Genomic DNA, 16,645 nt, shown 5'->3' with positions numbered 1-16,645 from the left:
GGGATAGCAGCGGGATCACAGCGGGATAACAGCGGGATAACAGCGGGATAACAGCGGGATAACAGCGGGATAACAGCGGGATCACAGCGGGATCACAGCGGGATAACAGCGGGATTGCAGCAGGATAACAGCGGGATAACAACGGGATAACAGCGGGATCACAGCGGGATAACAACGGGATAACAGCGGGATAACAGCGGGATAACAGCGGGATAACTGCAGGATCACAGCGGGATAACGGCGGGATAACAGCAGGAGAGCGGGATAACGGGATAACGGGAGAGCGGGATAATGGGGATAATGGGGATACCGGGATAATGGGGATAGCGGGATAGCAGGATAACGGGATACTGGGAGAGTAGGATAACGGGATAGCAGGATAATGGGGATAGTGGGATAATGGGATAACAGGATAGAGGGATAGAGGGATAACGGGATAGCAGGATAACGGGGATAGTGGGAGAGCGGGATAACGGGGACAGCGGGATAACAGGATAGCGGGATAGCGGGATAATGGGGATCGCAGGATAACAGGATAGCAGGGATAATGGGATAGCGGGAGAGCAGGATAATGGGATAGCAGGATAGCGGGATAACGGGATAGCGGGATAACGGGGATAACGGGATAGTGGGAGAGCAGGATAACGGGATAGCAGGAGAGTGGGATAACGGGATAGCAGGAGAGCGGGACAACGGGATAACGGCGATAGTGGGATAACGGGATAACGGGATAGCGGGAGAGCAGGATAACAGGGTAACGGGAGAGCGGGACAACGGGGGTGGGATAATGGGATAACGGGGATGGGAGAACGGGGATGGGATAACGGGATAATGGGGGTGGGATAACGGGATAATGGGGGTGGGATAACGGGGATGGGATAACGGGATAATGGGGATGGGGTAATGGGATAACGGGGATGGGATAATGGGATAACGGGGATGGGATAATGGGATAATGGGGATGGGATAATGGGATAACGGGGGTGGGATAACGGAGATGGGGTAACGGGATAATGGGGATGGGATAATGGGATAACGGGGATGGGGTAACGGGATAACGGGGATGGGATAACGGGATAACGGGGGTGGGATAACGAGGATGGGGTAATGGGATAACGGGGATGGGATAACGGGGATGGGGTAATGGGATAATGGGGATGGGGTAATGGGATAACGGGGATGGGATAATGGGATAACAAGGATGGGATAACGGGAAATGGGATGGGATAATGAGGCTGGGATAACAGGATAACGGGGGTGGGATAATGGGATAACGGGGATGGGATAACAGGATAATGAGGATGGAGTAATGGGATAATGGGAATGGGGTAATGGGATAACGGGGGTGGGATAACAAGGATGGGATAACGGGTAATGGGATGGGATTGGGACAATGGGATAATGGGGATGGCATAAGGGGGATGGGAAAATGGAAATGGGGATGGCATAAGGGGATAATGGGATTGGGAATGGGATAATGGGAATGGGATAATGGGAATGGGATAATGGGAATGGGGTAATGGGAATGGGGATGGGATAATGGGAATGGGATAATGGGAATGGGATAATGGGAATGGGGATGGGATAAGGGGGATGAGAACAGTATGGGAATGGGAATGGGATAATGGGAATGGGATTCCCAGGAATGTGAATGGGATTGGGAATGAGGGGGATGGGATTGGGATCATGAGAATGGGAAGATGGGAATGGAAATGGGATAATGGGAATGTGAGTGGGAATGGGATAATGGGATAACAGGAACGGGATAACAGGAATGGGATTGGGAATGGGGATGGGATAATGGGAATGGGATAATGGGAATAGGGATGGGATAATGGGATAATAGGAATGGGATTGGGAGCCCAGAGCAGCTGGAAAAGCTCCGGAGTTTTCCAGAGGCCCCGCAGGACGGGGCCAATCCCGGGATCCTCCCCCGGGGCCACGGTCGGGATTTTCCAGGTGGAAAAGCCCCGATCCCAACCCTGGCCCCGGAGCAGCTCTGGGCGGAGCTGGGCTGTGGATCCGTGGGATTCATCCCGGGAATTCCCAATCCAGGGGCGGATCCGTACCTGACACCAACCACTGCCCGCTGGGGGAGACGCTCAGGGTCCGCACCAGGCTGGAATGGCCGCGGTAAATCTGGGAAAAAAACGGGAATGAGGGAGAATCCCAAATCCCAGGAGCTCCCTGGGAGCCGCTCCGGAATCCTCGGGAAGGGAGGGGGAATTTGGGATTTTGGGAAGGGAGGAGGAATTTGGGATCTGGAGGGAGCACGGCCAAGGCCACCCCATCCCACATCCACAGGGAATTCCAAGGAATGGGGATTCCAGACCAGAATTTCATCAAATTCCAGGAGGAATATTCCCAAAAATCCCAACCCGAGGCCATTCCCAGGGTCCTGTCCCTGTTCCCTGGGAGCAGATCCCGCCCTGGATTCCCCTGGATCCCTTCAATCCCACTTTTTTCCGGAATGAGCCCCCCCAGACCCCTCAGCCGCTCCTGGGAAGTTCTCCAGAGCCATTCCCAAAAATCTTGGGAAACAGGGATTCCCCAGCCCCATTTTCCAGGAAATCCCCGCAGGAATTCCAGCTGGGATCAGCCCCTTTTCCCAGCCCATTCCCGGGAATCCTCAGCCTCAGTCCCTACCCAGCCTCCTGAGGCCCCAGACCCCAGAATCCCCCAAATTCCAGGGGAACATTCCCAAAAATCCCTCACCAGAGCCTGGGTGGTGGGGAAGGGCTGCAGATCCCTCGGCCTGGGAAGTTTGGGAATGAGATCCTCGGGATCCACGTTGACCTGCGGGACGGACACCACACCGATCCCAGCTGCCCCCACCCTCCGGAGCTTCCCGGGAAACCACCCCGGGAATTCCGGGAGGGGTGGGAGCGCCCGGCCGGCGTTCCCAGCCCGGCATTCCCGTTTTTTTTGGGATTTGGGGGCGGTGCTGACCCGCATCTTGCGCTGGCGGGGGCAGAGGTAGAGGTCGAGGCAGCGCTCGAAGCGCTCGTGGATGAAGCGCGGGTAGGCGGGCACGGCGCGCAGGCTCGGGAAGCGCCGCGGCAGGACAGACGGACGGCGGTCGGACGGGTCCTGCTGCCGCCAGGCCAGCTCCTGCCGGGACACCGGGAAAAGGGAATGGGAACGGGGATAACGGGAGAGTGGGAGAGTGGGGAATGATGGGAATGATGGGAATGATGGGGAATGGGGAATAGGAATGGGAATGGGAATGGGAATGGGAATGGGGAATGGGAACGGGGATAACGGGAGAGAGAGTGGGGATGGGAATGATGGGAATGGGGAAAGGGGAATAGGAATGGGGAATGGGAATGGGAATGGGGAATGGGAATGGGAATGGGGAATGGGAATGGGAATGGGGAATGGGGAATGGGGAATGGGAGAGTGGGATAATGGGATAGTGGGAATTGGAATGGGAATGGGAATGGGGAATGGGAATGGGAATGGGGAATGGGGAATGGGAATGGGGAATGGGAATGGGGAATGGGAATGGGGAATGGGAATGGGGAATGGGAATGGGAATGGGGAATGGGAATGGGAATGGGAATGGGAATGGGGAATGGGGAATGGGGAATGGGAATGGGGAATGGGAATGATGGGAATGGGGAATGGGGAATGGGAATGGGGAATGGGAATGATGGGAATGGGAATGGGGAATGGGAATGGGGAATGGGGAATGGGAATGGGGAATGGGAATGGGAATGGGGAATGGGGAATGGGGAATGGGAATGGGAATGGGAATGGGAATGGGGAATGGGGAATGGGGAATGGGAATGGGGAATGGGAATGATGGGAATGGGGAATGGGAATGGGAATGGGAATGGGAATGGGGAATGGGGAATGGGAATGGGGAATGGGGAATGGGAATGGGAATGGGAATGGGAATGGGAATGGGGAATGGGAATGGGAATGGGAATGGGGAATGGGAATGGGAATGGGGGATGGGGAATGGGAATGGGAATGGGGAATGGGAATGGGAATGGGAATGGGGAATGGGGAATGGGGAATGGGAATGGGGAATGGGAATGGGAATGGGGGATAGGAATGGGGGATGGGAATGGGAATGGGGAATGGGAATGGGGGATGGGAATGATGGGAATGGGGAAAGGGGAATAGGAATGGGGAATGGGAATGGGGAATGGGGAATGGGGAATGGGGAATGGGGAATGGGGAATGGGAATGGGAATGGGGAATGGGGAATGGGGAATGGGGAATGGGAATGGGGAATGGGGAATGGGGAATGGGAATGGGGAATGGGGAATGGGGAATGGGGAATGGGAATGGGAATGGGGAATGAGAATGGGGAATGGGAATGGGGAATGGGGAATGGGAATGGGGAATGGGGATGGGAATGGGAATGGGGAATGGGGAATGGGAATGGGGAATGGGGAATGGGGAATGGGGAATGAGAATGGGGAATGGGAATGGGGAATGGGGAATGGGAATGGGGAATGGGATATGGGAATGGGGAATGGGAATGGGGGATGGGATATGGGAATGGGAATGGGAATGGGGGATGGGAATGGGAATGGGGAATGGGGAATGGGGGATGGGGAATGGGAATGGGGAATGGGGAATGGGGAATGGGAATGGGAATGGGGAATGGGGATGATGGGAATGGGGAATGGGAATGGGGAATGGGGATGATGGGAATGGGGAATGGGAATGGGAATGGGAATGGGGAATAGGAATGGGGAATGGGAATGGGGAATGGGAATGGGAATGGGGAATGGGAATGGGAATGGGGATGGGGAATGGGAATGGGAATGGGGAATGGGGAATGGGGAATGGGAATGATGGGAATGGGGAATGGGAATGGGAATGGGAATGGGAATGGGAATGGGGATGGGGAATGGGGATGGGGAATGGCAAATGGGAATGGGAATGGGGAATGGGAATGGGAATGGGAATGGGGAATGGGGAATGGGGATGGGAATGGGGAATGGGGATGGGGAATGGGGAATGGAAATGAATGGGGATGGGAATAGGAAAAATGGGAATGGGGATGAGATTGGTAATGGGAATGGGGATGGCAAAAATTGGGATGGGAATGAGAATGGGAATGGGGAATGGGAAAAATGGGAATGGGTATTGGAATTTGGGAATGGGATTGGGAATAGGATTGGGAAAAATGGGAATGGAAGTGGGAAAAGGGGGAATGGAAGTAAGGATGGGGATGGGAAGAATGGGAATGGGAAAAATGGGGATAGGGATGGGAATGGGAAAAATGGAAATGGGGATATGGGAATGGGATAATGGGGATGGGGAAATGGAAATGAATGGGAATGGGATGGGAATGGGATGCGAGGCCCTAGTCTCAGGAGGAGCCATTCCCAAAGTTCAGGATCACTCCCATCAGCACTCCTTGGCCAGGATTTTCCAGCCTCCTCATCCCATTGGAATCTTCCATTCCTCATCCCACTGGAGCTTTCCCACCCTCCTCATCCCACTGGGATATTCCCACCCTCCTCACCCTCTCCCTCCTCATCCCACTGGAGATTTTCCCACCAGGATTTCCCTGCCCCGTTTCCCCCCATCCATCCCCTCCCTATCCAAACCCCACTCCAGGCCCATTCCCAGTTATCCCGGGACACCCCAATCCCTGGGGAGTGACCCCAAATCTCCCTCCATCCCCCGGGACCCCCGGCACCTCCCCTTTCAGCATTCCCGGTGGGAATTCCGCCTGTGGGCTCTCCTCAGGCATTCCAGGTGGGAATTCTGCCCCCAGGGCCTCCCCTTCCGCATTCCCAGTGGGAATTCCATCCCTGGGACCTCCCCATCTGCATTCCCAGTGGGAATTCCACCCCTGGGATCTCCCCTTTAAGCATTCCCTGTGGGAATTCCACCCCTGGGATCTCCCCTTTAAGCATTCCCTGTGGGAATTCTGCCTCTGGGGCATCCCCGTGGGCATTCCAGGCGGGAATTCCACCCCATTCCCTGTGGGAATTCTGCCTCTGAGGCATCCCCATGGGCATTCCAGGCGGGAATTCCACCCCATTCCCTGTGGGAATTCTGCCTCTGGGGCATCCCCGTGGGCATTCCAGGCGGGAATTCCACCCCAATCCCAGTGGGAATTCCATCCCTGGGGCCTCCCCGTGGGCAGGAAATCCCAGGAACATTTCCCAGAGCCGCAGGAATTCCAGCTGGGATCGGCCCCTTTTCCCAGCCTCTCCTGGGAATCCTCAGCCTCAGTCCCTGCCCAGCTTCCCGTGGCCCCAAATCCCAGAATTCCAGCCCTTTCCAGGGCTGGACCCCATTCCCAGTGGGAATTCCCTCCCTGGGGAATCCCGGGTGGGAATTCTGCCCCATTCCCTGTGGGAATTCCATCCCTGGTGCCTCCCCATGGGCATTCCAGGTGGGAATTCCACCCCATTCCCTGTGGGAATTCTGCCTCTGAGGCATCTCCATGGGCATTCCGGGCGGGAATTCCACCCCATTCCCAGTGGGAATTCTGCCTCTGGGGCATCCCCTTTCAGCATTCCAGGCGGGAATTCCACCCCATTCCCTGTGGGAATTCTGCCTCTGGGGCACCCCCGTGGGCATTCCAGGCGGGAATTCCACCCCATTCCCTGTGGGAATTCCCTCCCTGGGGAATTATGGGTGGGAATTCTGCCCCATTCCCTGTGGAAATTCAATCCCTGGCGCCTCCCCATGGGCATTCCGGGTGGGAATTCCGCCCCATCCCCTGTGGGAATTCTGCCTCTGGGGCATCCCCGTGGGCATTCCAGGCGGGAATTCCACCCCATTCCCTGTGGGAATTCTGCCTCTGGGGCATCCCCGTGGGCATTCCGGGCGGGAATTCCACCCCATTCCCAGTGGGAATTCCCTCCCTGGGGAACTCTGGGTGGGAATTCCAAGCCGACCCCATTCCCCGGACAGCGACAATCCCCAACACCCCAGGGATGAAACCCCCCCAGGAATCCCCCGCTCCCCCAAACCCCCGGGGGCATTCCCGGGGGCATTCCCGGCGTTCCCACCTCCTCGGGGCTGAGCAGGAATTCCGGGGGCGGGTTGTAGGACTCGGCGTGGCCCGGCAGGGGCAGTTTGGGGGCGGGCACGTGCATCTTGTGCCGGCCCAGCAGCGCCTCGGGCTCCTCCCGCGCCCACAGGTCGTAGAAGGCGGGGCCGCTCTCCCGGGGCTTTCGGGGCTGGATCCAGCCCATCTTGATGGCGTGGACCAGCTTGGAGACCTGCCGAGCATTCCCGGGATTTCGGAGGGGCGGGAGGAGCTCTCCGTCCTCCTCATCCCAGCGGGGCTTTTCCAGCCTCCTCGGCTTTCCCCGGATCCTCCTGATCCCACCTGGATCTTCACAATCTCCTGATCCCACCTGGATCTTTCCCATCTCCTCCTCATCCCAACTGGATCCTCCTCAGCTTTCCACGAATCCTCCTGATCCCACCTGGATCTTTCCGTCCTCCTCATCCCACCGGAGCTTTTCCAGCCCCCTCAGCTTTCCATGAATCCTCCTGATCCTGCCTGGATCTCCCCACCCTCCCCATCCCACCTGGATCTTCCCAATCTCTTGATCCCACCTGGATCTTCCCACCCTCCTGCTCCCACCTGGATCTTCCCACCCTCCTGCTCCCACCAGGATCCTTCCAATCTCCTGATCCCACCTGCATCCTTCCAATCTCCTGATCCCACCTGGATCTTTCCCATCTCCTGATCCCACCTGGATCTTTCCAATCTCTTGATCCCACCTGGATCTTCCCACCCTCCTGCTCCCACCAGGATCCTTCCAATCTCCTGATCCCACCAGGATCCTTCCAATCTCCTGATCCCACCAGGATCTTCCCACCCTCCCCATCCCACCTGGATCTTCCCAATCTCCTCATCCCACCAGGAGTTTTCCACCCTCCTGATCCCACCTGGATCCCACCAGGATCCTTCCATCCTCCCCATCCCACCTGGATCTTCCCAATCTCTTGATCCCACCGGGATCTTCCCAATCTCCCCATCCCATCTGGATCTTCCCACCCTCCTGCTCCCACCTGGATCTTCCCAATCTCCCCATCCCACCAGGATCTTCCCAATCTCCTGATCCCACCAGGATTTTTCCACCCCCCTGATCCCACCAGGATCTTCCCACCCTCCCCATCCCGCCTGGATCTTCCCAATCTCCTGATCCCACCTGGATCTTTCCAATCTCCTGATCCCACCAGGATCCTCCCCCCTCCCTTCCCTCCCTCCCGGCGTTCCGGGCTCCTCTCCCACCTTTTCCTTCTCCACCAGGGAGGGGATGAAGCTCCGTTTGTCGGCGGGCCGGTTGGTCACCGGGTGGATCCGCACCTCGTGCGTGAAGAAATCCACGGACGGCTGGAAAACCGGGAATGCTCAGCCCCCAGCCCGCATTCCCGGCGGGAATTCCAGCCCTGGGGCCTCCCTCTGGGCATTTCCGGTGGGAATTCCAGCCCTGGGGCCTCCCCTTGGGCATTCCCAGTGGGAATTCCATCCCTGGGGCCTCCCCTTGGGCATTCCCAGTGGGAATTCCACCCACCCCTGGGGATTCCCCCACAGGCATTCCTGGCAGGAATTCTGCCTCCAGGTCCTCCTCTTTCAGCATTCCGGGTGGGAATTCCACCCTATTCCCTTTGGGAATTCCATCCTCGGGGCCTCCCCGTGGGCATTCTGGGCGGGAATTCCCTCCCCGGGGCTCCCTGTGTGCATTCCCGGGCTCAGGAATGCCACCCCATTCCCGGCGGAAATTCCCTCCCCGGGGCTCCCCTTTCAGCATTCCCAGTGGGAATTCCCTCCCTGGGGCTCCCCTTTCAGCATTCCGGGTGGGAATTCCCTCCCCGGGGCTCCCCTTTCAGCATTCCCAGTGGGAATTCCCTCCCTGGGTCTCCCCTTTCAGCATTCCCAGTGGGAATTCCCTCCCCGGGGCTCCCCTTTCAGCATTCCCTGTGGGAATTCCCTCCCTGGGGCTCCCTGTGTGCATTCCCGGGCTCGGGAATTCCGCCCCATTCCCTGTGGGAATTCCCTCCCCGGGGCTCCCCTTTCAGCATTCCCTGTGGGAATTCCCTCCCCGGGGCTCCCCTTTCAGCATTCCGGGCGGGAATTCCCTCCCCGGGGCTCCCCTTTCAGCATTCCCTGTGGGAATTCCCTCCCTGGGGCTCCCCTTTCAGCATTCCGGGCGGGAATTCCCTCCCCGGGGCTCCCCTTTCAGCATTCCCTGTGGGAATTCCCTCCCTGGGGCTCCCTGTGCTCGTTCCTGGGGTCGGGAATTCCGCCCCATTCCCTGTAGGAATTCCCTCCCTGGGGCTCCCCTTTCAGCATTCCCTGTAGGAATTCCCTCTGTAGGAATTCCCTCCCCGGGGCTCCCCTTTCAGCATTCCCTATGGGAATTCCCTCCCCGGGGCTCCCCTTTCAGCATTCCCGGCGGGAATTCCCTCCCCGGGGCTCCCCTTTCAGCATTCCCTGTGGGAATTCCCTCCCCGGGGCTCCCCTTTCAGCATTCCCGGCGGGAATTCCCTCCCCGGGGCTCCCCTTTCAGCATTCCCTGTGGGAATTCCCTCCCCGGGGCTCCCTTTCAGCATTCCCGGCGGGAATTCCCTCCCCGGGGCTCCCCTTTCAGCATTCCCTGTGGGAATTCCCTCCCTGGGGCTCCCTTTCAGCATTCCAGGCGGGAATTCCCTCCCCGGGGCTCCCCTTTCAGCATTCCCGGCAGGAATTCCCTCCCCGGGGCTCCCCTTTCAGCATTCCCTGTGGGAATTCCCTCCCCGGGGCTCCCCTTTCAGCATTCCCGGCGGGAATTCCCTCCCCGGGGCTCCCCTTTCAGCATTCCCTGTGGGAATTCCCTCCCTGGGGCTCCCTGTGCTCGTTCCTGGGGTCGGGAATTCCGCCCCATTCCCTGTAGGAATTCCCTCCCTGGGGCTCCCCTTTCAGCATTCCCTATGGGAATTCCCTCCTTGGGCTCCCCTTTCAGCATTCCCAGTGGGAATTCCCTCCTCGGGGCTCCCCTTTCAGCATTCCCTATGGGAATTCCCTCCCCGGGGCTCCCCTTTCAGCATTCCCGGTGGGAATTCCCTCCCCGGGGGTCCCTTTCAGCATTCCCGGGCTCGGGAATGCCGCCCCACCTCGTAGGGGTCGAAGCTGAGGTCCCCGAAGTGCCCCCGCTGCAGGCGCTGCACCAGCTCCAGCTGCTCCTCCGACAGCGCCACCTCCGCCCCCGTCTGTCTGTCCTGCACCGTGCGCCTGCACCGACAGACCGACACACACACATGGGGGACGCTGCTTGGACACTGGGGTGGGGACACTGGGATGGGGACACATGGACACAGGGATGGACACAGGGACGGGGGAGAGGGAGGGACACTGGGATGGGGGACACATGGACACAGGGATGGACACAGGGATGGGGACATATGGACACAGGGATGGACACAGGGACGGGGGAGAGGGAGGGACACTGGGATGGGGGACACATGGACACAGGGATGGACACAGGGACGGGGGAGAGGGAGGGACACTGGGATGGGGACACATGGACACAGGGATGGACACAGGGACGGGGGAGAGGGAGGGACACTGGGATGGGGACACATGGACACAGGGATGGACACAGGGATGGACAGCAGGATGGACACAGGGATGGGGCCAGGGACGGACACAGGGATGGACACAGGGACAGGGGACACTGGGATGGACACAGGGATGGACACAGGGATGGGGCCAGGGACGGACACAGGGACGGACACAGGGATGGGGGACACTGGGATGGGGACACATGGACACAGGGATGGACACAGGGACGGGGGACACTGGGATGGACACGGGGATGGGGGAGAGGGATGGACACAGGGATGGACACACATGGACACAGGGATGGACACTGGGATGGACACACATGGACACAGGGATGGACACAGGGATGGACACACATGGACACAGGGATGGACACAGGGATGGACACAGGGATGGACACAGGGATGGGGACACATGGACAGAGGGATGGACACAGGGATGGACACCGGGATGGACACACATGGACACAGGGATGGACACACATGGACACACATGGACACAGGGATGGACACAGGGATGGACACCGGGATGGACACACATGGACACAGGGATGGACACACATGGACACACATGGACACAGGGATGGACACAGGGATGGACACCGGGATGGACACACATGGACACAGGGATGGACACACATGGACACACATGGACACAGGGATGGACACAGGGATGGACACAGGGATGGACACACATGGACACACATGGACACAGGGATGGACACCGGGATGGACACACATGGACACAGGGATGGACACACATGGACACACATGGACACAGGGATGGACACACATGGACACACATGGACACAGGGATGGACACAGGGATGGACACACATGGACACAGGGATGGACACAGGGATGGACACAGGGATGGACACAGGGATGAGGGACACAGGGATGGACACAGGGATGGACACAGGGATGGACACACATGGACACAGGGATGGACACAGGGATGGACACCGGGATGGACACAGGGATGGACACTGGGATGGACACACATGGACACAGGGATGGACACACGGATGGACACCGGGATGGACACAGGGATGGACACAGGGATGGACACAGGGATGGGCACAGGGATGGACACACATGGACACACATGGACACAGGGATGGACACAGGGATGGACACACATGGACACAGGGATGGACACAGGGATGGACACAGGGATGGACACCGGGATGGACACAGGGATGGACACAGGGATGGACACAGGGATGGACACTGGGATGGACACACATGGACACAGGGATGGGGGAGAGGGATGGATACAGGGATGGACACACATGGACAGCGGGATGGACACAGGGACAGGGGACACAGGGATGGGGGACACTGGGATGGACATTGGGACGGACACAGGGATGGACACTGGGATGGGGACACATGGACACTGGGATGGACACAGGGATGGACAGAGTGATGGACACTGGGATGGACACCAGGATGGGATGCAGAGGGATTCCTGGGAGGGATTCCTGGGAGGGATTCCCGGGAAGCAGAGGGAATTTCCCAGAACGCAGAGGGATTCCTGGGATGCAGAGGGATTCCCGGGATGCAGAGGGATTCCTGGGAGGGATTCCCGGGATGCAGAGGGAATTTCCCAGGATGCAGCTGAGGATGGATGGGAGGGAGGGAGGCTCCGTGCCCCGATCCCAAATCCACATTCCCGGAATCCCCCTGGAAACCCTCAGGAAGGCTCCAGAACCCCGAATTCCGGGAATTTGGGGCACTCCACGCCCGCGTGCGGGGCACATCCCGGGAATGCCGGGACACTTTGGGATTTCAGGGCTCATCCCCTGGGACACCCCCCGCTACCCCGAGGGTTTTCCAGGCCCTTGCCGGGAATTCCTGACCAGTATTCCGGGTTTTCCATCTTCTCCAGGAACAGGTCCAGCTCGTCCCTGCTCCGCAGGGGTTTGTAGATCTTCCTCCCGTCCAGGTCGTAGCCGATGTGCGGGAAATCCTGGTACCATTCCATGGGAATGTTCCCCACCGTGTTCCGGATGTCCTGGCGGGAAAAACACCGGGAATGGGTCAGGGGATCCCGGGAATTCTGGGGAGGAAAGGGTGAGGGGATTCCGGGAATCCCTGGAGGAAAGGGTGAGGGGATTCTGGGAATTCCAGGGAGGAAAGGGTGAGGGGATTCCGGGAATTCCAGGGAGGAAAGGGTGAGGGGATTCCGGGAATTCCAGGGAGGAAAGGGTGAGGGGATTCCGGGGAATCCTTGGAGAAAGGGTGAGAGAATTGCAGGGAATCCTTGGAGAAAGGGGTGAGGGGATTCCAGGGAATTCTTGGAGAAAGGGGTGAGGGGATTCCAGGAAATCCTTGGAGGAAAGGAATGAGGGAATTCCAGGGAATCCTTGGAGGAAAGGATGAGGGAATTCCAGGGAATCCTTGGGGAAAGGGGTGAGGGAATTCCAGGGAGGAAAGGGTGAGGGGATTCCAGGGAATCCTTGGAGAAAGGAATGAGAGAATTCCGGGGAATGCTTGGAGAAAGGGTGAGGGGATTCCAGGGAATCCTTGGAGAAAGGGGTGAGGGGATTCCAGGAAATCCTTGAAGAAGAGGATGAGGGAATTCCAGGGAATCCTTGGAGAAAGGGGTGAGGGAATTCCAGGGAGGAAAGGGTGAGGGGATTCCAGGGAATCCTTGGAGAAAGGAATGAGAGAATTCCGGGGAATGCTTGGAGAAAGGGTGAGGGGATTCCAGGGAATCCTTGGAGAAAGGGGTGAGGGAATTCCAGGGAGGAAAGGGTGAGGGAATTCCAGGGAATTCTTGGAGAAAGGAATGAGGGAATTCCAGGGAATTCTTGGAGAAAGGAATGAGGGAATTCCAGGGAATCCTTGGAGGAAAGGGTGAGGGAATTCCAGGGAATTCTTGGAGAAAGGGGTGAGGGGATTCCGGGAATTCCAGGGAGGAAAGGGTGAGGAGATTCTGGGAATTCCAGGGAGGAAAGGGTGAGGGGATTCCGGGAATCCTTGGAGGAAAAGGTGAGGGGATTCCAGGGATTCCTTGGAGAAAGGGGTGAGGGGATTCCAGGGAATCCTTGGAGAAAGGGGTGAGGGAATTCCAGGGAGGAAAGGGTGAGGGAATTCCAGGGAATCCTTGGAGAAAAAAGGGTGAGGGAATTCCGGGAATCCTTGGAGGAAAAGGTGAGGGGATTCCAGGGATTCCTTGGAGAAAGGGGTGAGGGAATTCCAGGGAATCCTTGGAGAAAGGGGTGAGAGAATTCCAGGGAATCCTTGGAGGAAAGGGTGAGGGAATTCCAGGGAATTCTTGGAGATGCTTCCCAAAGAAGTTTTTCTTGGAATGGCCCCGAGCATTCCTGCCACACATTCCTGGCAGCAGGAAAAGGGATCAATCCCAGAAAATATCCTTGGGAAAAGGGATCAGAATCAGGGAAAGGGACAGAATTCCAAGGCATCCAAAGGTGGGAAGGGACAGAATTCCAATGAATCCAAGGGTGGGAAGGGACAGAATTCCAAGGGATCCAAGGGTGGGAAGGGACAGAATTCCAAGGGATCCAAGGGTGGGAAGGCGCAGGATTCACTGTGCCCCCACTCCTGCCTGTGATCCCATGGATTCTGGCTGCAATTCCATGGATTTTGACTCAGATTCCATGGATTTGGAGGTTCCCTGTGCCCCCAGCCTCCGACCACGACCATCTCCACATCCCTGGCTGTGATTCCATGGATTCTGCCTGTGATCCCATGGATTCTGGCTGCAATTCCATGGATTTTTGGCCTCAATTCCAGGGATTTTGGGATCCCTTGTGCCCCCAGCCTCTGACCAGGACCATCTCCACATCCCTGGCTGTGATTCCATGGATTCTGCCTGCAATTCCATGGATTCTGCCTGCAATTCCATGGATTCTGCCTGCGATTCCATGGATTCTGCCTGCAATTCCATGGATTCTGCCTGCAATTCCATGGATTCTGCCTGCAATTCCATGGATTCTGGCTGCAATCTCATGGATTTTGGGACCCCTTGTGCCCCCAACCTCCGACCAGGACCATCTCCACATCCCTGGCCGCAATTCCATGGATTCTGCCTGCAATTCCATGGATTCTGGCTGCAATTCCATGGATTCTGCCTGCAATTCCGTGGATTCTGGCTGCAATTCCATGGATTTTGGCCGTGATCCCAGGGATTCTGGCTGTGATCTCCTGGATTTTGGGACCCCCTGTGCCCCCAGCGTCTGCCCACAATCACCTCCACATCCCTGGCTGCAATTCCATGGATTTTTGGCCTCAATTCCAGGGATTTTGGGACTCCCTCTGCCCCCAGCCTCTGACCACGACCATCTCCACATCCCTGGCTGCAATTCCATGGATTCTGCCTGCAATTCCATGGATTCTGGCCATGATCCCATGGATTTTTGGCCACAATTCTATGGATTTTGGGACTCCCTGTGCCCCCAGCCTCTGACCAGGACCATCTCCACATCCCTGGCTGCAATTCCATGGATTCTGCCTGCGATCCCATGGATTCTGGCCACAATTCCATGGATTCTGCCTGCAATTCCATGGATTCTGCCTGCAATTCCACGGATTCTGGCTGCGATCCTGTGGATTCTGGCTGCAATTCCATGGATTTTGGCCGTGATCCCAGGGATTCTGGCTGTGATCTCCTGGATTTTGGGACCCCCTGTGCCCCCAGCGTCTGCCCACAATCACCTCCACATCCCTGGCTGCATTTCCACGGATTTTGGCTGCGATTCCACGGATTTTGGCTGCATTTCCACAGATTTTGGCCGCGATCCCACAGATTTTGGCCGCGATCCCACAGACTTTGGCCACGATCCCACGGATTTTGGCGGCAATCCCACGGATTTCGGGACTCCCCGCACCCCCAGCTCGGTTCAGACCCCCCCCACCGCCCCGGGGGGATCACCCCCCACCCCAGGCCGGGCCGGGCTCGGCGGGATCCGGCCTTTTCCCGGGAATGCTGCCGGCTGGAAGGTGCCGGAGCAGGATCGTTCCCGGCGCTAAACGAAAGCAGATGGCCCCGGGAGCTTCCAGAGGGCCGGGAAGGGGATGACAGAGGTTGGATTTCGGAAGCTGCCGAGACAGGGATTAAGTGCGGGAGCGCACGGAAGGTGCCGCGCTCCGGCCGGGAATGAACCTCCCGCGCGGAGCTCCTGGGAGGCGCCGCTGGAAAAGCGGGGGGAGCTCGGCAGGAGCGCAGGGAAACGGCCCTGGGCTCTTCCAGGTGGAAAGGGCTGGTTTTCCTCGGGGATGGGAGATTCCTGCACTTTGGGGGGGGAGCTGGGGGAATTCCCAGTGGGTGGATCCCGGGAATCCTGGGCAGGGGGAGCAGGGAAATCCCGGGGGATCCCGGAGCCCCTTCCAGGGATTTTTCCAGGGGTTTTCTGGGAGAGCTGGAGAGGGGTTTGGGGTGCAGGGTGGAGGGATGGCGCCCGGGGAATGGCTTCCCGTGGAATAGCGGGATTTTGGGATGGAATTCCCAGAGAATCCAGGGCTGCTCCAGGATCCCTGGAACCCCCGGGAATGACACCTGACACCTCTGGAATTCCCGTGCCCCGATTCCCTCCCGGCTCTCATCCCGGGCAGGGAATTCCAGCAGATCCCAGCGGCGGCTCCTCAAGGGTTAATTCCCAATTCCCTCCCGCCCCGGGAGCAGCGGGAATGGGAAGGGGCCGGGATTGATCCCAATTCCCAGCCGGAATCCCGCGGGAATGGGAAGGAGGGGGGACAGGGACGGGGGCAGCGCCAGCGGTGCCATCCCGGCATGGAAAATCCTCCGGGAATCCTCGGGATGGGATCACCGGGACACCGGGAGCGAATTCCCTCAGCTCCAGCCGCCCCCGGAGTGGGGGGGTGTAATTCCAGAGGGATCCCAGAGCTTCCCCCCCCTCCGGCAGCTCCGGGGACCTTTGGGGTTGGGACAAGGGAATCCATGGGGAAAACCGGGAAGAGGCGGCGAATTCCCCGGGAATGCGGCGAGTCCCGGGTCGGGGGGGGGGTGAAATTCCAGAGGGATCCCAGAGCCGCCCACGGCAGCTTTGGGGTTGGGAGAGGGGAATTTCTGGGGAAAGCAGGTTGGAGGCCAAAGGAAAACCGGGAAAGGAGCGGC

At 58.3% G+C, this 16,645-nt stretch overlaps 1 protein-coding gene across 1 annotated transcript in view; it reads right to left on the bottom strand.

The window, feature by feature from the left end:
* The window catches only part of BOP1 (BOP1 ribosomal biogenesis factor), a 105,254-nt gene that overhangs the window by 17,218 nt on the left and 71,391 nt on the right, over nt 1-16,645 (bottom strand). The window contains exons 4-10 of the mRNA XM_084227460.1: nt 12,405-12,559; nt 10,093-10,210; nt 8,231-8,332; nt 6,993-7,205; nt 2,950-3,111; nt 2,716-2,796; nt 2,070-2,139 (exon numbers count right to left, since the gene is read on the bottom strand). Coding sequence (XP_084083586.1) covers nt 2,070-2,139; nt 2,716-2,796; nt 2,950-3,111; nt 6,993-7,205; nt 8,231-8,332; nt 10,093-10,210; nt 12,405-12,559 — 901 coding nt within the window. The remainder of the gene's footprint in view (nt 1-2,069; nt 2,140-2,715; nt 2,797-2,949; nt 3,112-6,992; nt 7,206-8,230; nt 8,333-10,092; nt 10,211-12,404; nt 12,560-16,645) is intronic.

The sequence above is a fragment of the Fringilla coelebs genome (assembly GCF_963513975.1).
Source record: "Fringilla coelebs genome assembly, contig: SCAFFOLD_153, whole genome shotgun sequence".
Classification (NCBI taxonomy): Eukaryota; Metazoa; Chordata; class Aves; order Passeriformes; family Fringillidae; genus Fringilla; species Fringilla coelebs.
The sequence above is the reverse complement of the archived record's forward strand: the minus strand, read 5'-3'. Positions and strand labels throughout refer to the sequence as shown.